The sequence below is a fragment of the Phocoena sinus genome, chromosome 12, assembly GCF_008692025.1.
Source record: "Phocoena sinus isolate mPhoSin1 chromosome 12, mPhoSin1.pri, whole genome shotgun sequence".
Classification (NCBI taxonomy): domain Eukaryota; kingdom Metazoa; phylum Chordata; class Mammalia; order Artiodactyla; family Phocoenidae; genus Phocoena; species Phocoena sinus.
In genome coordinates, this window is record NC_045774.1 from 29813267 (window position 1) to 29838823 (window position 25557).

The 25557-nt window shown below is 37.1% G+C and overlaps 1 protein-coding gene across 7 annotated transcripts in view; it reads right to left on the reverse strand.

The window, feature by feature from the left end:
• Nucleotides 1-25557, reverse strand: part of EYA4 (EYA transcriptional coactivator and phosphatase 4) — a 262387-nt gene that overhangs the window by 231013 nt on the left and 5817 nt on the right. For all 7 annotated transcript variants that reach the window (XM_032651137.1, XM_032651136.1, XM_032651135.1 and 4 more), the window contains exon 2: nucleotides 2264-2362. In XM_032651137.1, coding sequence (XP_032507028.1) covers nucleotides 2264-2296 — 33 coding nt within the window. In that variant the 5' untranslated portion in view covers nucleotides 2297-2362. The remainder of the gene's footprint in view (nucleotides 1-2263; nucleotides 2363-25557) is intronic.

Sequence of the window (25557 nt, forward strand, 5' to 3'; positions counted from 1 at the left end):
TTGCAAAGTCCCAACTCTGACTTGGGACTTAATAGACTCAAGTGTCCCTTTGCACATGGACAAGATGAACAGATGGGCCTGTATGTTCTTATAAGTCTAAGAATGCTGAAGAAGAAGGCTTTATGATGTTTATAAAAACCAAAGCAATTAAGCCATGAACACTTGATGCAAACTTCAAGTTTCCTGTGGTTTAAAGCGGAAGTGCCCCCTCTTGATGGCCTATCAAACCACTCCACAGATCAGGAGCTGTCAGTCTGACTCTGACGGGATCATAACCCTCAGACGGAGAGTTCAGTGTTGGTGAAGGAAAAGAGAAAGGGAGAATGCAGAGCAATCTTTCCTTCTCTCAAAATCTCTCCCATTCTCACCACCGATTCAGCAGCTGGGTTTGAGCTGAGGTCACCCAAGACTTCTGATTCTCAAACCTGGCTGAATATTAACAACACTGAGAACTTATTTTTTTTTAAATACTGAGTTCCACAGCCCTAAAATATCACTGGAAGGAAACTCTATAAGATTTACAAGTGCTGGGTTTCACTTTGTAAAAGGTGGTATGAAGCATCTGGGGTAATAACCTCACTCTAATGGTAAACCTAAAACTATATTCTCTTTAACCTCTTTTAACTGTATTGAAGCAAAAATTTGTTCTTAAGTATATATACACCCTAAGGTAATTAACTGGATCAACCATCCCTGTTTGCACAGACTCCACCTGCTTTAGCTTTGAAAATTCTATGTCCCAGGAAATTCCTGGGTCTCTGGAAAACAGGGACAGTTGGTCAGCCTAACACAGACACACACACACACACACTCACGCATACTTGCACACATGGACACAAACTTTTAAGTAATCCTCAGTGTGTTAGAACAAAGTACAGACAGACAGTAGTCCTCTCATGAAGCATCGCCACCAAGATCATGTCATCATTCACTCAGGTACGTATATGGTCACACTCACAGACCTCTGACGCCACTGGGATCCAAAAACATAAAATGGCATGGCGACATATCATCATGCTCACTATCGTCCCTTTTGCTAGAGTTTACACTACCAATACTTATAATTCAATAACCAGAATTTTTAAAAAACTACCTTGAAGCCCCTGCCTACCAATTGCCTTTTGTCTACTTTTGTAAAAACTCGAGCCATTTCTGAGGAATAATATCTCTACTATTTGATAGATTTTTAATAACCTTATGGCTTTGTAATTTTTTGTTACATTTTTCCTGTAATGATGCCGTGTGAAATTAAATAATAATATAATATACAAAGAAATTAGATAATGGTCATGATGTCTGTCTGTAAATTAAAAACTTGATTATCATTTCATCTAAATGAAATACTTAATAGAAAATAAATTAAATTAACTTAGAATGGCATGTATACACCAGAACACACATTATTCTGACTTTTTAAATTGAACTTGTTATAGAAATCGTTTCTAGAACCACATTATTATACACCAATACACTGTCCTCTATTGCCTGATGGAAACATGAGACTTTAAGTTCAAGTCATAATTATACAAGCTAATGGAGACTAGCATCAGTCTGCATAACACACACGTAGTAAGTACACGTATCTCCTTACTTGTGACATCACTAGTTGTCTGTGGGAGAACAGCTTGGGCCGCAGTTGGCAGAACTGTGGGATTGTGGGGGAAGATCTCCCACTGACGCCAGTTCTACACACTAGAGAACTAGTGTCATGGAGACACTACTAATAAGTTAGGAGGAAAGGCCATATAAATCCTTTCCCTTTGATAAATCCGAATCTTAAAATGGTTGCCACCAATCTTGTGCATTCTTCACTCTCCAAAGAGCTTAGCAAATAAGGAAATCCCTTCAGGACTGTGGTCACCATCCTTGAAATGAACAATAAGCATGCTAGTAATATGCTTCTCCTTTCATGCTTCTGACATTCAACAACACATGCACTATTCAAGCACATCTGGAATAAAACCCAACAAAGGAGGTGTGTAAAGATGTTGAGACTGTCAAAACACTCGGCATGATTTCAATGCCCTCATCTTTCTACCGCTGGCTTTACAAGTAGACAATCAAGGAGACCTCAAAACATGATATCATTAATCAGAAAGAGTATACATTTCCAAAGGTCTGTTTTATGATCTTGAAAGAGGATTTAAAAATCAACTAAAAAATAACAAAAAACTTGCTTTTTACAATATATTCTTTTTAGTATGATTTTGAGTAGTCTTACCACAACATTTTTCAGCAAAACTGAGATTGAATTAAGACTTACTGATTGTTCATTTAAATCCTGGGAGTCTTCCATGTGGTTTTCTTACTTCTCCTGCCACTCCCAAGTAGAAGCAGCTTCCTTCAATTAAAAATGGACTACCTAAAACAAAAAGATGAAAACAAAGTGGAAAAATGAAAAAGTTGTCTTTCGAAATTATTTGTAAAATTACCAAAACTTTGATTTACATGATAGTTGGTAATCTGTAAAAGCATTATTTTTAAAGAACAAAATTCATTATCCCCGTATCTGATAGAAATAATGATCCTGAAAATCACATCACAGTAAAACTGAGATATATAAACAGCTACTCAGGCATCCCGCAGATAAGGAAAAACATCTGAGGACAGCTTCAGAGACCCAGGCTGTAATAAACATCTAGTCTGCTATTTTGCTGAGAGAGGTCTGTCATTAAGCAATTGACAGATTAAAAATTAAAAGTCTGCATTAACCATTCATTTTCTAAGGCACATAAAATTGAAAACATATAATGTGTATTTTAATATGACAGCTCTCTATTACAGGAAAATTTGTCTTAATCGCCAGACTCAGTTCTAAAACTTATAATGTTATAAAATGCACGCCCAATTTTTAAAAGAGAATGAAAATAAGACTATTATGCTAAAGAAGGTATTAGAGAAATATGTGGGAAGGACAACTGGTCAGTGAACTACTAAAAAACAATTCATCTTTACTCCATATCATATATTAAAAATTTTCTAGGCAAACTGAAGTTTTAAAAAAATCTAAGAAAAATAGGCATATATATTTTTAATTCCCAGATAGAGAAGACTTATATAATAAAAGCAATGGAATATAAAACAAAAAAGCCAAACACCCCCTTGAGTTCCCCACACACACAAATAATCACAATTAAAAGATACATGAAAATATAAAAAGAAGTATCTCCGCAAATATCAAACTCAATGGGCTAATGTCCTTAACATACAAAGAGCTCTTACAATCCAAATAGAAAGGCACACACACCCCTACAGAAAAATGCTCAATCACCGCAAAACGATGTTCAGATTCACAAATAAATGAAATGCACTTTAAAATAGCAACGATACATTTCTAGCTCTTCATATTCTAGTTCTAAAATAAAATTAAAAGAATATGAGAGATTAAAAAAGATTTATATAAAAAGTGTTCATCATAGGCATAAACAGATATGAATTATTAAATGCACGTTTCAAGGAATACTTGGTGACATCAAAAATTTCTGAGAATATAATTTCAGTGCAAAATAAGTATTCAAATCCGCAGAAACAACATGTTCCCAATTCAGTTTATTGAACATTCAACATATGCAAGTGTTTTGCTCAGTTTTACACATTCCCTACTACAACCAGGTAGGCGTGGTTTTAATTTCTGCTTTGCATTATGGTCTACAATAAACCTGTTACTTTCCTTATTAGAACACAAGACATTTTAGAGTGTAAATTGTTTTATGCATACACAAACACAGAGACACAGATCAAACATTTTTTTCTAATTTTTTTCTGATTTTTCTCAAATTTTTTCTAATTTTAATTTTTTAATTTTTAAAAGTCATAAAATGGTAATGGTAACATGTAATGTGATAGTCTCAGTAAGATACTGATTGAGAATACTGCAAAACCAGAAAAGTGTCATTTTAAAGAAAAGCACAATTTTAAAGTGCATTTAAGATGGGAAGGGGGAAGTGTAGATATTAAGGCACACTGAGGTGTTGCAGTATACATCCGAATTCAGGAGGATAGGTAGGCAAGAAGTTCTAGATTTAAAGATGTCATTCTTTGTGTTGGAGGTGGACCTGAGAGACGGTGACTGGAAAAAGGCCAACTCTTTTCCTTTTACTTCACACCTCCATCTTTCTTCTCCCATTCTCCCCCATCTCCTCGTTATGGACCCTCATATCACATCTGGGTCTCTATCTCTCTGTTCCTGCTTCCTGCTGATCTCTTGCTTGCTCCTCCTATCCTAGCAGACCTCCTGATCCTTGGCCCTGCACACTGTCCCCTCCCCTGGTGACCAGGACCTCCCCGGCTCAGCCTCACCTTGGATATGGTGCACACCTTAGGATGTATGGCCACCAGTCTAATTGATGCTGACCTGCTAAGACTCAACACCTACCAGCATCACGAGCCCTTCCTCTCTCCTCCAGGAGGGAATCTTGATGGATCATCTCCTTTTGATGGATGATCCATCACGCCATTTTCTCCTCACTACCTGGATAACAAATTAGCCAAATACTCTCCTGAAGGGGAAAATCTGATGTTCCTTTTCATTCTAATAGATGGGTAAGATGAATGGTAAAAACACTGTACCATAGTACAAAGGGAAGGGACACTATATTCAGCTATGTAAAACAAACAAAACAAAAAATTTGTATTTGTATTTCTGAATAGAGAAAAACAGACCCAAAAGTGAAAGGACACAACAGATTATGAAAAATATCTTCAATAAATATTATAAACTTTGTGACCTTGAGAACAAAGAAATTGGTAAGGAAAAGTTAAAGAACCTTTTAAGGTACTTAAGCAAGGATGTGAAAATACAGATCATTATTTTAAATGTAAATAATAAATAAACATTTAGAAAAGTGTTCACTTTCACAGTTGCCAAAATATGTAAACTTAAGCAACAAGCATACATTTTGGATTCCTGTATACATCTTCAATAACTAAACCATTTTAAATATTACTAACACCCAGTGTTGGAAAGGATACAGTGAAAAAGCCGTCCTCATTCAACTGCCACTGATAATATCAAGTTTTCTAATATTTTTAGAAAGCAGTCTGTCACTGCATTTTAAATATGCTTAAACTTTTTTACTCAATAACTTTCCTAAGGAGTAAACTATTCCACTCCAAAAGTCACAAGGTATTCACTACAGTGTTATTCATAATACAAACTAGAAGCAGCCTCATCTTTGTAGAGCATTGATTAAACAAATTATGTTCAGTAAGTTTAATATAATATAATTTAAGGATCGAAAGTATAATTACAAAAATGACATGGAAAGGGCTTCCCTGGTGGCGCAGTGGTTGAGAGTCCGCCTGCCGATGCAGGGGACACGGGTTCGTGCCCCGGTCCGGGAAGATCCCACATGCCGCGGAGCGGCTGGGCCCGTGAGCCGAGGCCGCTGAGCCTGCGCGTCCGGAGCCTGTGCTCCGCAGCGGGAGAGGCCACAGCAGTGAGTGGCCCGCGTACCGCAAAAAAAAAAAAAAAAAAAATGACATGGAAAAGCAAAAAATTACTGATTGTATATTAAGTGAAAAAAATCAGAACACAAAATTTTAGCTATGCTAACAGTAATGTACAACTAAGCGTGTGTTTGGATATTCATTAAAAAGAAACATTAAAAATAAAAATAATTTGATAAAGAATTATATCTTTGGCTTCACATTCTTTGATTATTGTTGATTTTATTTTCTGTGTAGTAAATAAAAATTTATTTTTTTCCACCATAATACAGGAGCACAGAGCAAGTAAAACCAAATGATGCTGAAATGATTTTACAAGATCAGTTAAAAGCACAGCAAACAATGAAAGTGAATTTTCTTAGTAGACACTTTCTCCAAGTGACCTCTGTGGCTTTCCTTATGGAATAAATTTCAAAGCCAGAGTAATCTCCTTAGGGCTGGTATTCTTTATCCTATTTACTAGTGTCATCTACAGCACCTCGCTCAGTGCCTGGCAAGCATTAGGTGGTTAACAGTATTAATTGAATGAATGACAAAATTAATGGTGGATGAAATCATACATAATGTACTTGATGATGTGAACAAAAAGTGTAAACAGCCATATAATTTAACTTTTGAAAATCCTGTCTCAAATATGTGGCTATTTTAAGAAAAATGTTGACCTGTCCTGTGTTTTTCAGGTAGAGTCTTGTAATTTTTCAGAAAATCTAATGTTGAGATTAGTCCACCAGGTATTTTCCTATTCGCCTGACCTAGCAATAAAATATACGTACAATAACATGACTATTAATACCAATGTAACCTATTATTTACTTACAACATAGCATGCTATTTTAGTTTCCTAACGTTGCTGTAATAAAAGTGCTACAGACTGGGTGGCTTAAACAACAGAATTTTATTCTGTCATAGTTTTGACAGCAAGAAGTCCTAAATTAACATGCTGGCAGGTCCACGCCCTCTCTGGAGGCTCTAGAAAAGAATCATTCTTTGTCTCTTCATATTTTCTGGTGTTTGCTAACAATCCTTGGCATCCCCTGGCTTGTAGATGTGTCCCTCCGATCCTGCCTCCGTTGTCACACAATATTGTCCCCGCCTATCTCTTCACAGGGCCTTCTTCTGTGTGTGCGTCTCTGTATCCAAAATTTCTGACTCTTACAGGTACACCAGTCACTGGATTAGCACCCACTCTAATCTAGTAAAACCTCATCTTAACTCCATTACATCTGCAAAGACCCTATTTCCAAATGAGGTCACATTCACAGGGAAGAGGGTTAGAACTTAAACATATCTTTCGGGGGACACAATTCAACCCACAACACATGTACAGTTATCACACTAAAATGATTATTAAGATGTGATCAAGGTTTAAATGCAATATTTCCAGAAAGAATACACAGGAAGTAAATTAAGGATACTGATCATTAGGAAAGAAGGGATCCTCTTCCAGAAGGGCCACCATCTCAGGGCACTGGTGAAATTTCAAGTGAAATTAAAAATTAAGACTTCAAGAAAGATGTTCAAGCATAAGAGAATTAAGCAAAAACTAGCCTTTTTCTGTTAACCACTGGTTCAGAATCTATTTAATGTTCCAGTTGGGGAGCTATTTGCATCAATGTTCCATGTTATAACATAATACTTTGCTTTATAATTCCGTAAAATTGAGATTAATTGTCACTTAGTTTAACTGTAACATGAATTTCTTTCTTTGCCAAACACACTAAAGTACTAAAATATTATGAGCCCGGTGGTTTTATATTATTGAACCAAGTAAAACTACTGGGCTAACTGCAGACACAGTATTATTTTACATCATAATTTAGCAATGGTTGTTATGCTAAATCCTTTAACATTTAGTTTTCACAAGTATATGAGAAAAAGACAAGAACCCTCTTTGAATCAAGTAAGAGAAGTATTACCTCTTAATAAAGATATAAAATTAAGGTATAACAGTAACCTCATGCCGTTTTATGAGGCAATAATCTAGTTCCTCCGCTCTACTTCAAAGCCATTCCCCCAGAAAAGGTGAATTTCAAACAGGAACAATAGCGACCTCACCCATTCTGTGTTAGATGATTTTTGCTGAAGTTAGGTTTTCAATACACAGAAAATTGGTCATATCCTTTTCTTGAACTCTGCTCTAGGCATGAGGTGTCTCTTGGAATATCAGAATAAAAAAATCAACAATTCTTCAATTTAAATAGTTAATGAGATTTATACATCAAACATGTTAAAAACAATTCTCAGAAACGGCATGAGGTACTTAGGCTGGATCCAGGTGGTAGAGACAGCAAAGGACCCTGTGCCTTCAAGAAAGAGAAGATGCTGAAGTCGGAGGTGTTTGGGGAGTCCGTGTGATGTAACCCTAATCCTGTGTCTTTCTAAGCAAACCATCAGTAAAAATTAGATTGTCCAGGCATGCTTTACCCTGGCTGAATAAACGCAAACCTGAAGGTGGAGTGGGTGGTGCTCTCTGTTCCAGGGCTGGCATGGGATGAAGACAGAAGCTGTACAACCAAAAACTACACCTCTGGTAAGGTACACAGGTGGCAAGGCCGTCCACTGGTCTTTAAAGCTGAACACCTGGGCTTTGTCATCCACTCCTTGACCGCTACTCTCCACATTCAATAAATGACCTATTAATACCTCATAGAGTTCACTCAAATCTCTCCATGTGTCTCTCCTTACTGCTACCGTAGTAGTTCAAACCCTCGTCATCCCTGGACTGGAGAAGCAGCCTCCGAAGGGTCCTCTAGTTTTGTTCCCTGAACCTCATTTTTTCACAGTGCAGTCAGAGTGATAGTTTTAAAATAAAGATAAGATTTTATTCTCTTAAAACAATTCAGAGGTGTACCCTTTCCTTGGGATAAACCAGAAATCCTTTCATTGGTCCTACCTGCAGCTATGGCAGTACATCTCTCTGCCAAGATGCCCCATAACAAGTAATCGGAAGTCAGATGCTTTTGCTCCCTGGGGCCATGGACCAAAGTGGGAGTTCTGAGGAAGACCTCCACCTTCCTTCTCCCTGTGGTTGAGGCCCTACCTTACGAGGTAAGGTGGTAACCTCCACTGTCCTCACCATGCCCTCACGCTTCGCTACCATCACACTGCACGGCAGCCAAAGACTGGGAATTCCACCGGGAGTCTCCTGTGAGGGTGCTCACACAGTAGAGGCTATGTTTGCTTCTTGCTGCAGTGCAAAGAACAAAGAAGGGGGAGGGGCTTCCCTGATGGCGCAGTGGTTGAGAGTCCGCCTGCCGATGCAGGGGACGTGGGTTCGTGCCCTGGTCCGGGAGGATCCCACATGCAGCGGAGCAGCTGGGCCCGTGAGCCACGGCCGCTGAGCCTGTGCGTCCGGAGCCTGTGCTCAGCAGCGGGAGAGGCCACGGCAGTGAGAGGCCCGCGTACCGCAAAAAAAAAAAAAAAAAGAAAGGGGTTAAGAGACTACATTCCCCCCACCCATGTTCCAAATGTCTAGTCTATTCCTAGGGCAAGATGTAAAGATTGCAGGCCATCCAAACTCTTGTTCTAGCCCCTGTGCAGACTGCAATGGGGACAGAGGTGTGTGGATAGTCCCATCCGTAACCTCTGGCACAGCCCCCTTTTAACCCAGGTGGGAGCTCTGGAGGATTTATTACACGTGCAGAGTTTCCTGGGCCAAGGGACGTGTCACTCCATTGTATTCCATCATTCAGAACAGCTAACCTACTGTTTGACTTGCAGATTATCAAACTTCAAGTTTATTTTCAAAAACATTTGTGTACCAAATTAAGGCTTGCTTGCATGGGGTTATATATACACCTATCACACTGACCCATATTCAGCTTATAACACACTAGGTGCCCCAGGGCTTTCCGAGTGACACCAAATTACCTCAGTCTAATGACTCGTCACAATCTTTTCCAATGGCTTAGGATGTGGGCCTGGGAAAGTACCAGGCTAGTCCTCCTTCAGTGGTAAAATCTCTAGGACATAGAACTTGGGAGCTCTTTACTGCCATGAGTAAAAAGCTGATCTGCTAGGGAGAGACAGAGAGGAGCTGACCCAGAAAGGGAATCAAAAGCGGGAGACGGCAAGAAAGTCCTGGCAGAATTGAAGTCCCTGGATCCTGTTACTCCTGAAGCCTCACTGTCTCTCTTGCTCTTCCTGCTGCTTCGTTGTTCAATTCTTCCTTGGATTCCATGAGCGATCCTCATAATCGTCAATTAAATTCTCTCCTTTACTAAGCATATTGTCTCACATAAAACTGCAATTGTATAAGAAGTCTAACAACTTATATTCCCATTACATTCTTGAGATATTAGAGCTGGGATCAACTGTCAATAAGGGCATTGCTTTCACATCCTCTGCACCAAGATCCCATCATTTCCCTATAAGTTTCATTAACGGGTCTGTAAAGCTGGGTCAGGCACTGGCTGGTTTCCACCGCTCAGGCAGCATGCCAGAGAGGGAAGCCAACAGCACAAAGAACACCTAGCTCCAATTCTATGGCCATCTGTTCAGAGAGGTAAGATGGGCATTCTGTGACCATGCACATGACTCTTGTCCCCGCTTATACAAAAGGAAAACAGCAAAGGTGTCCAAGAAACAGATCTGGGTGAACAGTAATGCCTGACTTCAATCGCCTTAAATGAAGCCAAGCTACAAAGTAGATGCTGAGCTATTTTTGAACTGTTTACAAAGATAGGGCATGGACTTTGCAAAATGGTCCATTTAACACAAAATGTTTAAAAATAATGTGGTTAATTTCTCATGCTAAAAAATTATAACAAGCTGAATTTCACGATAATCATCTGGGTCCTTAGTGATAGGTGCATTTGATAGCAGTAATCTTCCTGGAATTATAAATTACCATCACTTGGTTTTTGACAATAAGGGCCAGCCAAGGTTTTCTATTTTGTTTGTGTCTGCTAACTGTTGATGGTTGGGTAGTCAACTTAGAAAACATAGACGCAGTTGTAACCAGCTGGTCTCAGAATTCTGAGCTCGGGCAACTTTTATTACACCTACAAACTCAGACCGACTCTGTAAACCTACTTTCCTTTTCGCGTGTTGCCCCTGTTGTTCCTCCCAAACTACACTTCACACTGACTCTTTCTGTATTCACTGTTAATAGTTCATCTAACTGGCTCTCCTGTAGCCTGGCAGAAAAAAAACTACCTGAGCCCTTCTTTATAAACAGTCTGATTTTTTCTCAGCCATAAACCTCTCTTCCATATCTAGGAACACTTTCTGATGAAGAATATAGGACCACATGCATTACTGAACACACATCTGCTGCCTTTACACACTTCTGGAGAAAAATGTGTTGCAAATTTAAAAGAATTGAAGAATACATCTTCTAAGTTTAGTATTCAACTCTTGAAACCCTGGAAGTCTAAAAAATGGCTTGCTGGAGGAAATATGCATTTAGTGATTCCTAGTAAAGACTTTTGGAATAAAACAAGTCTATACGTGAGTCCTTGTTTTACTACTGGATAGCTGTATGGCCTTGGGATAGTTAGTCAATACCTCCAAATATCATTGTCTTCATCCATAAAATAGAGACAATAATAATACCTGCATTATATTTTGTGAAGATTAAATAAAATCATGTATTTTAAAAATGTAAGCCATTTACTAGTGACAGAGTGGAAGGAAATTTCTACTTTTTTACTCATTCTTCATATAATGAATCAAAATATTTTAAGTTTTTGCCATACTGTGGAATTCTACCTATGTAATTTCTGTGAAAATGATTTTTAACTCTGTTCAATTAAGAATATTATACTAATCAGTTATTTTCGGAAACTGCATGAACTATCTACGTATAGGTAGTTAGTAGCCAAAGTCACCAGTCTTTAACAAATTCTCTGAACTCACATTAATTTGTAAAAATGAACAATTATTTGAGTTTTGATATTTTGATCAAGTGATTAGCCTTTACCCCTTTTGAGTCTGCCATTCTACGTAGCATCAAAATTGTGAGTGGTTTCTTTAGCCCTGAGAGATTGATGCTTCCAATAACAGAATTGTGGATGAGTATGTGAAAGAGAAGGGAACACATTTCCAGAAAAGAAAGCAAGAGAGGAATGGACATTCAGTGTGAATAGGATGCTAAGAAGTTCTTAGCATCCTAAGAATTGGCAAAAGCAGGAGTAAAGTGCTAAATATTAGTGAATAAATACAATCTGTTGTTACGTTGTTACCGTATTTTGATATCTTTAAAACACAAAAAAAGAATGGCAAATGTGATATAATTGCAAAAACACATCTACTTCAAATTTCTGAAAAATAGGGAACAGCAACTGGAGTTAAGGGGCAACTTGAAGGCTGTTGTGATGACCTAGATAAGAAATCAGGAGAACCTGGACTGATATGGCTGCTGAAAGAAGCCTGGAGAAAAGGTGGATATGGCAGATAACATGGAAGACCAATCAACAGGACACTGTTGATATACGAACGTACTGTAACCAACAAGGCAAATATAACTTGCAGGTGTCGCACCTGGATTCTTGAGAAATTGGCGATACGGAAAAGTGGAGCAGAAAAGATATGTTTGTGTGTTCTTGTTTTTGTTGTCATTATGTTCATTTATAAAAATGGGCAGAAAGCAGCAAGAGGCAATGCATGAAGGAGAAATTCTGAGAAGTTTGTCTCTTTTACTGAAGGAGGGCTAGAAAAACTCAGCCCACCATCCTACTCAACAAGGAAGCTTGTCATGGGGAAGAGCCTTTGGGAGAGAATAAACGAAATAATTACTTGAGACAAATCAATACCTCAGCCTCGCACAAATGTAAATTCTAAATAGTTACTACGTTGCTACCATGGAAACCTCAAGCCAAAATATTAAAATCAAGACTGATCCAGAGGTTTGAAATCCCTAGACTGCAGGGGAGCAAATGAAAAATTGGTCCATAGGCCACAAAGGATTCTGAGAGAAAAATTCATCAAAAGTGATAAGCTACATCAGGAAACAAACACCACAGAGACAACAGATGCAACAACAGGGGGACTGGAATCCAAAAATTTGAGATTAATGACAGTCTGAACAGTATCACATAATACGTATGCTTAAAACAATTAAAGAGACAGAAGAAATAGAAACAAAATAGAAAGAACCACAAATTACAAAAAGTAAATACACAAATTTGGAAAAGAACCATAAAAGTGCTTTTAAAAATATATCCATTGAAATTTCAAAAAAGAAATAAATGAATTAAACAGCAGATTAGATTCAGCTAAGGAAAAAATTTGTGAAGTAGAAGAAAAAACTCAGGAAGTATCCAACCCCACAGAGGAAATTAATGAAAACAAAAACAACAGCAGCAACACAAACATATCTTTTCCTCTCAAATCTTATATATCACCAATTTCTCAGGAATGAAGGTGTGACACCTGAAAGTCCTATTTTTTATTTTAATGGTAGAGGATCCAATGTATAACAAAGTAAACATGAGAGATATAAAATATAGCAGTAACTTTGACTTACTGAAAGACAAGTTACATGCTTGAATTGTGTCTATAGTGAATAACAGTTAAGAATTTAATTAAATATAATGTTATTTGCCTTCCTAAAATTTGGGACACCTAAGGAGAATTTTATTCATCTAGATTTTTTAATTGAGGCACCCAAGAAAGTCTGAATACCTTCTTTTCTCTCAATAAATTTCCCTATAGCATTGGAGTATAAAAGCATCCACTGACTTTGTAACTGCATTAAGAGTAGGATCACATTTACAAAATCTGCCATTATAGCTTCTAGAAATCCAAAGAATTTCCTAAAGGCTAAAGCTGAAAGAATTCATAAAATAATATCTCAAATACATTTGGTGTTGCTCTTCAATTCCATGTTTTGCTTCTCTGAAATATGTTTTGACTTTAAGGGCAAACTTAGAAAGAAAGAAAGAGAGAATATGAATGAAATCCATAGCACCTTATTTCTTTGTCTTGGGATATGAGGAGTATAGAAGTAAGTAGGGTTTAATAGACTGATCATATGAGTTTTTAGGTACAATACTTAAAGCTTCTTAGCTCCACTGAATAGAACCATCTAAGTCTCTTTCCTTCTGTCAATTCTTCCTTATATATTAGTTTAAAAGAATCTACCTTTCAGAACTACTCTGGTCTGCCCACCAGAACCACAAAGCAGAAACTGAATCCCGCTTTCATATGTATAGCAGGCTATTAGCTATTAAGAGAGTGCTATCATTCATGTCACCCCTAAATCTTTCTTTCCTCAAGTTAAGTACCCCTAGTTAATAAGACTGTATCTTTAATTAAAAAACTCTTTGTTTCCCAACGGGAATTAGGGAGCAATTCAGTCAGCCACAAAAGCATAACTGCATAGGAAATGCATTAAACAGAAGGTAGATGTGAAGCAGGTCATAGTACATCATTATTTTAAATTATAAATTGACATAAATCAACACAGATCAGCATTAATGTATAACAAATATTACATTCATACCCAGACAAAAAATGGAAAGGAAATCAAACTAGCTGAAATGGAAATTAATAACAATAAATTTTCAGAGCTGGAAGAATGCTCCTTTGAGAAAGGCCCTAGGGGTTTTGTTTGTTTGCTGGTTTGTTTAAGACTGAATTATTCTCTGGAAAAATTAAAGAAGAAAAAAAAAAGACTAATGTTTAAACTACAGGAAGGTTGGTTTGCCTAGGACTTGGCCATACCTGAGCCTGTTTGTAGAATCTACGGCTTTGCTTCCCATAGCTCCAAGTGCCCTTGGGCCTCAGGACTGCCTTGGGAAAGAACTCTTCCACGGGAAGAGCTGGTGAGCCATAAAGCCAGAGTGAAGTCTGAGTCCTAAGTCTCAGGGCTGCAAGGACAGGACAAGAAAACAAACCAACCAAAAATGTGTTAAGTGAACTCTCTGGAGAAAAGATGAAGGACAGATGGCATCCCTCTGTCCTTTGGATTCTCTGTTATAGGGTGCTGTGCAGGGGGGAGATGCAATATTTTGCTGATTTGAAGCTACCTGTGGCACCAGTTGTTCCATCAAGGAGAAGTGAGGTCTGACCCAGAGAAATACTATTTGCTTTTTTAATATGACAAAGGGTGGAGAAGAAAAAAAAAAATGAAGTGGGTGAAGAAAGCTGGGGAAAATACTGGTTAAATGAGTATGAAAAAGATCACAATGAATAGGAATTTAAAATATGAAACTTGAAACTCAGGAAGATGAGAGAGGAGCAGAATAATCGGCCCCCTCCTGATTAAACCAAATATAAAGACACCGGTTATAAAGATGTGGATGCTGGTCTTTCTGTACTTTTGATGGCTGTTGTGGTTTCTCCTGGTCATTACCCTGCTCCAGAGCTACCTGGAGCTTCCACCAAGCTCTTGTTCAAATGCTTGAACAAACTATATTAGCCCTGAAGAAGCATCAGATGCTTCTCACAGACACTGCTGTGGCCTGAATATAGACAATCCAACTTAGGTTTTAATGCCTTAATTTTTTTTTTCATAGTCATGAAAAAGAAAAATACAGTGAGTTTCTTTAAATAAAATATCCAAGATATATAAATGCACAATATTATTTATAGTCCCTACATTAAGACTGTATCTTGCGAAAACATGGTTTCCTGCATAACGTATGAATGAATGAACAAATAAGTAAATAAGGAAACACTCCTAAGGCACATGTCAGGAAATAGAAAACTTGAATTTCATGAAGTTTCAGACTGAATCAGGCAAACGGGATCATAGATTTCCGCGTCTGCCATGATTCAGTGTACGGCTTTGGGAAAACCTTGTAATTTCTCCATACTTCAGCTTCTCAACCTATAAAAGGAGTATATGGCTTGAAATTTAATTCCCTCACAGCAGTGAGAGTTTTGATTCAACATTTATAAAAGGCTTTTTAGCTTCCCAGATTAATAGGCAAAATACTGTGGTAGCTGTATAATCCACTTTCCAAAAAGTATAAAGGTAACTGGTCAAATCTGATGTAAAATAATACTTGACTTGAGAAATAAATACCAGTCATATTTATTACTCCTCCATTCTGTTTTCTAAGTAATAAAAATGATTTCTAACAGAAAAAGTATCAAATTAATATTCAAGCCAGTTGAAGTGTTATCATCGCAAGCTTACCTACATTTGGGAGAAGGGGAGTTGTTTTATTTTTCCAGACTGTCCCGCGTGTTTATATGGTAAAGTCAGGAATGCTGGGCATGGTTTTGAAGGCCTCTAGCGTATTCGTTGGTTTCTGGCATTCTAATGCACTCTACTCTTATAACCATAAAAGTACTCTCGAGTGCTTCTGGAAATATATAACAAATGCTTAATCAATTTAAGAGTGTTTTAACTGCATACATGAAATTTCTTGGGAGGAAAATGTTAGCTATTCTACACACATATAGTACTTAAGTTAGCAAGAGAGTTCCTTCTCAAAGGCACAGAGCAGTTTCCCCATAGTAATATAATTTTCAGTTTTATGTGCCTAAGTCCTATTGAATCCCTTAGAATAACAGGAAATTCTGCAGGAAGAAAAAACTCACAAAAATTGATAGCTATATTTACCCAATGCTGGAGGAATAAGTTAGCTATTTTGAGTTGGATTACTCTTTTAAGGCACTAGATAACCATTAAAGGTTAGCCAGAATCTTAATTAACCAGAAACTATAAGAATTGAATATTCTGGAGACAGACTTTTCTACATATAAGACTCTAACAGTAAAGCCAACTGATTAACATACTTCATTTTAAACTTTATGTGTCATGATACTTTAGCCAGGACTTGAGTAGCAATTCTCTGGATTTTGATGCTTTCATTTTAATGTTCACATTAAACAGATTATGACATTTCCCAAATTTACAAATCAGAACACTGATAAGATACAGTTGGTATTTTGGTAATATTTAATAACATTCAAAATGGAGTGATCTCATTTATAGTAATACAATGTCTATGCCTTTCATCTACATGTTTAAAAGCTATAGTAATATACGTAAGGTGCTTAGAACTGTACCTGACACATAGTTGGCTCTTAACAGAATAATAACATACAATTCCTCACAAATTCTCAACAATATCAGTGTTTCTCTTAACAATTCTTATAAATATTTTATGGTGCTAAGTAAAAACATGTCATGAATATTATATACACTGAGTTTTTTTCTTCCTACCAAGTGGTTTAAGAACTATGAATATATATAATAATCATTCATGTAACGGAGTAGTAACCATTCTTAAATGAGATAGTAACTACATATAACATAGATTTGTTATATATGTGGTTAACAGAATTATTTGCTCTTATCAGTGAACTCTTCCAATTAGTGTGTGAGTCTCATTATTAACCAGAGCACAAATAATTACAGTGTCAACTTAGCATAAAACTTTGCCCTTGGCTTTTATGAGAAAAATGCAAGCATCATCACAGGGATACAAGGTGTTACAAGCTTTTTGAAAAGTATTTTGGCACCATTTATGCAAGCTGCACACACTCTTTCGTCTATTATTCCTACATCTAGAGTTTTACCTAGACAGGAATTTTGGGTCAAATTTCTGACAGGAATTTGGGTCAGATATATAAAAAGATACATAAAAATCATGATTGCAGCAGTCTTTGTAATAGTAAACACTCGCAAGCAACCTAAATATATACCAGGAAGGGAACAGTTAAAGTATAAAACATATCCATACATTAAACAGAAATACCCCAAACTATATGTAATGATATGAAAAAATACCCAATATATAGCCAATCAAAAGCAAGCTTTAAGACAACTGATGATCCATTTTGGCCTAAAATGTAAAATAAAAATAAATTACATCCCCAGAAAATTCTTACATTTACGCATGTATAGGAAAAAAATGTCTGAAAGGAAGCACGCTGAAGTACAACAATTTGCCCTGATTTGTGGGATGTGGAGGAGATGGATGAAGTGAGGGATATCAACTTATTTTAAATATAGCTGTCATTTTTTTAAATTTTATTGAAGTATAGCTGATTTACAATATTGTATTAGTTTCGGGTGCACAGCAAAGTGATTTGGAGATATATATATATAGCATTTTTCAGATGCTTTCCCACTATAGTCTATTATAAGATATTGAATATAGTTCCCTGTGCCATACAGTAAATCCTTTTTGCTCATCTTTCATATAACTATATCTGTATTCTAAATTTTTTAGGAAAGTATAACATACACACAGTAAAATATGCAAATCAAAAGCTGACAACCGATAAATTTTTATTACATCTACACCCCCATCTCACCATCAATCAGATCAAGATAAAGGGCTATATCAGCATTCCAGAAGCCTCTCTCCTTACCTCTTCTAGTCAAGCCCCTCAAAGGCACCTCCTATAATATCTGTTTCAATATGTTACACAAGATATAGATGACTTTTGCTTAAAAAAAAAGATTGATTAAAAAAAATCTTGCTTCAGCATTTTTTTGAAGAGCTCTTTTTTGAATATTAAATATGCTCAACAATTTATTCAAAGAAATCAATTCAATATACATAAACATTGAGCATTTTCAGTGTCTTCCTGGTATAAACTCAATTATTCCTTACAACAATTCCACGAGGCAAGTACTATTATTATTCCCTGTTGACACATGCTGCAACTATGGCTAAAGCAGGTCAGTAAATAACTTCTCCAAGGTTACACTGCTGATGAGTGGCAGCCCGTAAGGATACATACAAAGGCAGTCTGATTCCAGTATTTGCAACTCCCTGTGGAATTCAAACAAAGAAAAATAAAGGCAGCAAGTTGTAGAGGTGGCAGCACTAGGGTGTCTTACAGCACAAGGTTCTCTTTTTAGCTTCCTTTTGACTAAATCACTTAACGTCTCTAATCCAGTATTCATCTGCAAAATGGAGAGTTAGGCTAAATTCCTCTCCTGATCTGATTCTCTGATAAATAACGTGACCTACGAAAACATAGAGCAAATAGGCTTCATCACGATTTATAGTACAATCACATACTGCATTCAGAAATGACTCATATGAGGAAATAAAACCACAATTTTTGAAACTATTGGAAACAATCATTTTAATTTAATGTTATTTTTGGACACAGAAGGCTTTTTTCTCCCTCTAAATAGCAAGTTGGTGGTTTTGAAGGGTCTTGCTCATCTTTTTGTGGAAAAATGCCTGAAAACAAACCACTAGAAACTAAACAGAAATTTTTCTTCTTAAATTATGCCTGAAAAAAACAACCAAATTTCTCTCACCAAATGACCACATATACTTCTAACGGATACCTCTAGGAATTTTGGTCCCCATATTTTGAAACACTGACATAAACAAATACAGAACATACTTCCTCTCAGATGAAATCCATAATTCTGAGGGTTAAAAATTCTTCAAACTAACATGAAATATATCTCCACAGAAATCAACCAAAGAGGCTGAAGTTTGTTTCTAGAGAAGATTGGAAGTAGGAAAACTATAAGTCTCCACTAGAATCTGCCTTTTTAATTTCAGTTTATTCAAAATACCAGTTCATGCTGACCATATCTTTTCTTCTGCTAGAATATCAGTGATACTTTGGTACAAATAAAGCTTTAAATAATTTAGAATAGAAGAGAACCAATAAACTAGTTTCAGTGACCATATGCAAAAAAGAAATCAGTTTCCAAAATGTAAACAGGATCCATTCTTTGTAGTTGTCTGGCTCTGGATGTATGTCCTTTGAAGATGTGCAGGGAATAGGGTAGCTAGTGAATTTCCATCACTACCCCAGGCACTGGGGCTACAGGGGAGGAAAGATATGGTCTCGCCCCTCAGTGAGTTCAGAATCTCTCTAGAAGACAGATTCACATAAAATTAGCCCCAGCACAATGTGCTCTTATACCAATAGCCCACATAAGGCGCTATGGTATTACAGAGAGAAAAGAATTAATTCTGCCTGAGTCTCGGGAAGGCTTCCCAGAGGAGGTGACATTTGAGCTAAGCCTTGAAAGACGAGTAGATTTTTTTTGTCCAGGTAGGCAGCAAAAAGTAAGAGGCAAGGAGGTTAAGGGAGTTGGGGCAGTGGAGGACAAGGGTGGTGAGAATATCCCAGGGAGAAAAAAGGAAATGCCTAATTGTATTTTATGCCATGGAACGTTCATAAAAATAGGTAAGTCTTACATTCATATCCACGGTACAAAGAAATAAACCTGAGAAAGTAGGTATGTGACTTGAATTCTCTGGGGGGGTTCCCTGATTTATGAACCCAAGAAGTGTTCATTTGGAAAAACAGAACTTCTGGTTTACTGGCTATTCTCTAATGACTAAAGGGCTACCAGGCTTCCTGTTCAATGTCAGGCACTTTGCCTGGATGGACTTGAGGTTTGCTACGCCTTCTTCAGACTTGCTGTCAATGCATGGAGCAGAACCCACCTTCACTGTCTGAAAATTCATGATTTAAGCCCTTGGCCTGTAACCCCCACCTAACTCCCCTGGAAAGGCCCCCACCTGTCATTGGGTTGCCCAGCACCCACTTTATCTCTCTGCTAACAAGTAGCTGTGAGGAGTCCTTCTCTTCTTAGAAAACAGAAGTACTGATACATTTGATCACATACAGTATGCTATATTTGCAGCCACTTTTTCTTCTTAAGAATACATTTCAAAATTTAAAGCATAAATCAAAGGAGAGGTAATAGAGAAAGAAAGAGATACAGTGAGTTTGTTTTCAAGTACCTCTGCCCTGCTTGCTTGAGCATCAATTAGTAAATGATGTGAAATCCCTAGGTCTGTCTGACTGCTTCCACCTAACGTGATTACCTGCCTAATACAATTAAAGTAAAACCACTAGACAATACATACATGTGGAATTTCAAGTATCCTTACAATTACTAGTGAGATTTAAAATTTCTCTACTGTTTAGACCTCATATGAACATTAGTCTAATCATATATTTATAATATTGTTTCATACTCCAAAATAATTTTCACATCCAACCCAAGACTCAGGTAGGCAAAGTTAACCCCTCTCACTTTAACATTATATGTTCCCATTTGTTTTCTGCTCAGTAACTTTTGAAGCATCTTTCATATATACCTAAACTAGGCAAATGTCAGATGTAGTACTCAGACTACATCACATTTACTTACAGTCAACTGCAGATCAATTCAGAGACAAAATGTGTATGTCCTATAGAATTAGAACATAAGGTCTGGATTTGGTAAATCAACAACGGAGTTTTTATGTTCATTTTTACTTTCTTCAGACTGTACCAATATTATTAAACTCAAGATCCTGAAACTGTGGTACAAACTGAAAGCTAAGACTTACTTCGTTTGAAACTTTCTTGTTACAAACAAACAAATGATTTAACTGATAAAGTTTTTCCATCGTAGGCAGTTATGATTATAGATAATACTTTACTTTTTCTGACACTACAGACTAAAACAAGTAAAAGTTCCTTACTGCTGAATATTTATCTATGGGAAAAGATGAGTAATTGTCATTATCAAAAATGAATCAAAAGTATCTGCTAACAAGTAACAGTAAAGGTAATTTTTCTAAAATAGACATATAGGTGATTCAAATAAATATCTACTTCCTACATACTTTCCTAAGTATTCTGCTCCCCCCACTCATATACTGTTTCCCAAAAAGGAAAATATGCTGACAATATTCAATCTGTGTAAAGCTATATGCTGACCATAGTCAGTCTATGTAAAGTTTATCTATGAACACAGACTAATAAGAGTTGTTTGATTTTGTGTTTAAACTTAGGAAGAAGGTATGAAGATTCTCCACACTTGACTGAAAATAGAACAGTCCTCTCATGCAGATGCCTGGGAATCTTTTGATTTTATCAAGTGATCTTAAGATCTACTTTGACTATGAGCCCTCAACTGAGGGCAATTTTGTTTCCAGAGGACATCGGGCAATGTCCGGAGACACTGTTAATACTCGGGGGAGGGTGCTACTGGGATCTAGTGGGTAGAGACTAGGGATGCCACACAGCACCCTACAATGCACAGGACAGCCACACACACACCTCCAACAAGGAATTATCCAGCTCAAAATGTCAACAATCAGTCTTTGAAAAACACTGGTCTAAATATACTGAGCGAATGTTATGTGGCAGCCTGGATGGGAGGGGAGTCTGGGGGGAGAATGGATACATGTATATGTATGGCTGAGTCCCTTTGCTGTGCCCCTGAAACTATCACAACATTGTTAATCAGCGATACTCCAGTATAAAATAAAAAGTTAAAAAATAAATAAACAAATAAGTTTTATAAAGAAATAAACTGAGCGCTTCAGGCACAACATCAGTAGCAGCATCATATTTTTTTTACAGATGCACCTGGCAGCGATTAAAAGTAAGCAGTTAAAAAACAGAACCTTGAAAATAAATATTTTCACTTCCCCTTCTCCCTCGGCCCCACTTTGCCATACAGTCATTACATCTGAATCCAAGGACCAAATGATCAAGTCTAGAAACGGAGATGCTAATGACCTCCTACTGTCTCTGCAAAGGTAAGAGTCATAGTAATCTTTAATGTTATCTTTTAAAAAGTTTACACTGAGCTCATCAAGCTCACTCAGTTGAAAATTATACAAATTCTTATAATTGGTGCCTTCAGGCTGAAGAAAAAAGCAACTGGGGAAACAAATATTGGCTATAAAACAAAAGTACCATTACAGAATGTTCTTACGGTGGCTTAGAGTAGTTGAGGAACCACACAGATGAAAGCCTTTAAAAATCTAGATAACTGTATGTGGAAGTATTTGTTAAAAGAAATGCCATGCAATGTAAATGGCCAAAACTAAGTTTTCTAATGTCTTTTCTTATGGCTCCAAATAGAGTCTCAGATTTGCCAAGATCACCCCTGGGTATTAAACTTGTACTTGGACCACTGGGGACTCAACGTATGATCCCCAGTCTATGACCCCAAAAAGGACTTTCAGCTCTAAATATCTCTGGAATAGTTGGCATATTCCAATGGAGGAAACACAATCAAATTCATAATAGCTAGTACTCATATCAGACACTATTCTAAATGCTTTACATATATTTACTTGTTGAATTTGCATATGAACTCCAAGTATGTTCTACTACACATGAGAAAACCAAAGCAAAACCAATTTAATTAACACGCTCATCATTACAGATCATTAGTGTCAGAGCTGTGCTTCAAACTCAAGGAGCCCAGCTCCATATTCTTTGTACTTAATCACTATGCCATAAAAAGAAGTGGGTCCCTCAGATTTCAAGTGCTAAGAAATACCCATTTCTCCAAAGATTTTCGGGATCTTCAGCTTATCCACTAGATCACTGACTTCCCAATGGTCATAAATACATCTCTGCATCATTACACCCATACAAACAAGTTGGGCCTGAATTCAGAGATGCAATTCTACTGGATTAACACCAAAAATCCCTGAGGTCATTCTTAAGGCTATCCTGCCTTGTAATGATCACAGCTATTCCCACTGTTCCCAATCTTATGGCAGAGGGTGTCCAGTGCCACCACCACTGCCTTCATTCCCATTTCCTTCACTCACTCACTCAAAAGGAATTTACTGTCCCCTACCTACTGAAAATAGCAATTTACAGAATAGCAAATACTGGTAATAGCTTCAGTAAATTCTCAGTCTAGCGCAGAATTTAAACTCATGTTACCTATTACATTTCAATGTGGCAACTGTTATACCAAAGGTGGAAACTGGGTGCTTTGGGAACAAAGAGAAAAGAAACATCCAACTCAGCCTCTGCCGGTGGTCAGAGGAGGTAACGCTTTGCATCCTGAGTCTTACAAAAGCAGCAGAAAAGGAAGTTTCAGGGGGAGGCGCGAGATGTCTTCCAGATAGAAAGAACCACGTGCACAAAGCCATGAAGTGGAAATGACCAGGGTGTATTTGAGGGCTGCACTTTTCCATACAGCTGGAGAAGAGATTTCTTATGAGTGGCTGGTGAGAGGTGAGAAGGGAAACTTGAGCAAAGTTCTCAGCTTCAAGGGCCTTGTAGATCCTGCTAAGAATTTCAGAATCTGTCCTATAGGCAACAGGGAGTTTTTTTATAGAATTTTAAGTCAAGAAGGGACCTGATAAAAATTGCGAACAGATGTGGTTGAACAGCCTCGGGATGGGAGGAGATTCTTGGAGACAGATCCAGCATAGACCAGAGTGGTCCCCAAAGAGAGACAGCCAAGATACCATAACTATACTTTTAATGACAAACACAATATGACCAAGCATGTGTAGGACAAGTGCCCCCTTACAGCTAACGTGGTAATCTGAGGATTAAACCTGTGACCTTGGGTACCATAGTTGCTTACCAGGCTAACCATTCCTATGAATGGTATATGCCAGGAAAAAGTAGAACTTATTATAATCATAGACTAAAAGTCCCAAAGTCTTCAAAATTATCCAGAGTAGAAAAAAAAAATCTATTCATCTCACTATACTTTTGGCATCTCTTCAGCAACACAGACAATGTAAAAAGCATTTAATGAGCATTTATCATATGCCCAGAACTTTGCTAGTATTTTCATGAATGAAGCTTTTAAAAACTAAAGTCAACAACTGAGAAGACAAAACAGACCTTAATGAAGTCTTCTTGGGTTGACTAAGAAAAACAAAACAGTAGCATCATCTTAATACCTAAAGTTCACGTACAAAATTTCGGTAGTATTGATGTTCTTGACCGACTCACTGAGGTTTGCATTCCAAAGTTACCTACTAGAAGCACAATTTGAGATTACTGAAAACCTGCAAAAGGAAAATTCGAACGTGACTTGCCCACTTTGTGATTAAATTTGGCTAGAATTACTTGAGTCAAAATCATATGTGAATACACATTTGCATTAACATATAAAATCTGAAGTGAAAAGAATTAGCTAATTCAGAGACCTCTGGACTCTGCAAGTCATCATCACTTTCAACATACTGGACACATTAAGTTAGAAATATTCAATCTCTTAGTCGGAACATTCAGGTCTTTTCAAATCCTCTAACATGAGGGAGTTCAGAGTCAGAGGTGAAATGTAATGAATAGATCCCTCCACTGGGTATATGCAAAGGCCTGTGAATTGTGTATATGACCTTGCAGAGAATAAGCCCTCCTGGTATGTGGTAGACCTACTTGATTAAGGATAGAGTTTCAAATTTAATGCTATTGCTTTTGTGAGCAGAATTAAACTTAATGGTATATGAACATAAATTTTTATGATTTAACTGTAGCATTTCACAAGAAATGTCCCTTTCATTTTAAAAAGGAAGGAGGAAAGAATAACAGAAACAGTAGCAATAATTTATGTGAAAATCTAAGGTCAAGTCAATTTATGCCACTGCTGATGTGTCTTCATAAAGTCTTTAAAGGAAAAAAAGATCCTCTAGTCAAACAAACCTTTGTAGAAACAAATTCTATGTGCCTCATTCAGACCTGTAATTCTACGTGGGAAACATTTTGACTACTTTTTATTTTCTCAGTACTAAACTGAAAGAAAGTTGCAGATCGGTTGATAAGAATATTCATGTTACACTAGGGTAAACCGACACAACTTTTGCCGATGTGTTACACTGTGTTTTGGTTTTTAGTGGATGACACATTCACAGACAGTAGCAGGTATTCTGAATTGACCCCTTCCGTCAGAAGACTCATTTTTTTGCAGCCTGGATGACCCTTACAGAGACGTTGGGAGGCCAATGGTCAGAGGCAGGGCTGATGAGTGATTCACAGGCCACCCACATCCTGCTTCACCAAGGCAGTGGACATTTCTCTAGTGGGCATAGTGTCAGCTTTCACTTGAACGAAGCATTCTGTGGCTGAATATGTAAATCAAAATGAAAACCACTGCTTCATTGGAAAACACATTCAAGTTATAAAACAGATTATTAACAGCAGAACAAGCATGTTCACCTAGAGAAAAACCTTAAAAACGCAAAGTCTGATACCCGTGTAAATTTAAAGTGTCTCCGAAATATAAGTGAGCCCGTTATCATTTAAACTTGCCTCTAGAAATTCATTACACAGTCCTCATCCGTTGGTTCAATAGAAACGTGTAGATCTGAGATTCATAACCAGCATTCAGGCTTAAAGCAACAAGAGAAAAACTGTAAAATGGATAACATCTAACTAAAGGATGAGGCTTGAAAAGTAAAGGAAGAGTCTACATGTAAGTCAAATATTAAAAAGATCTGGACAGAAGTTCTC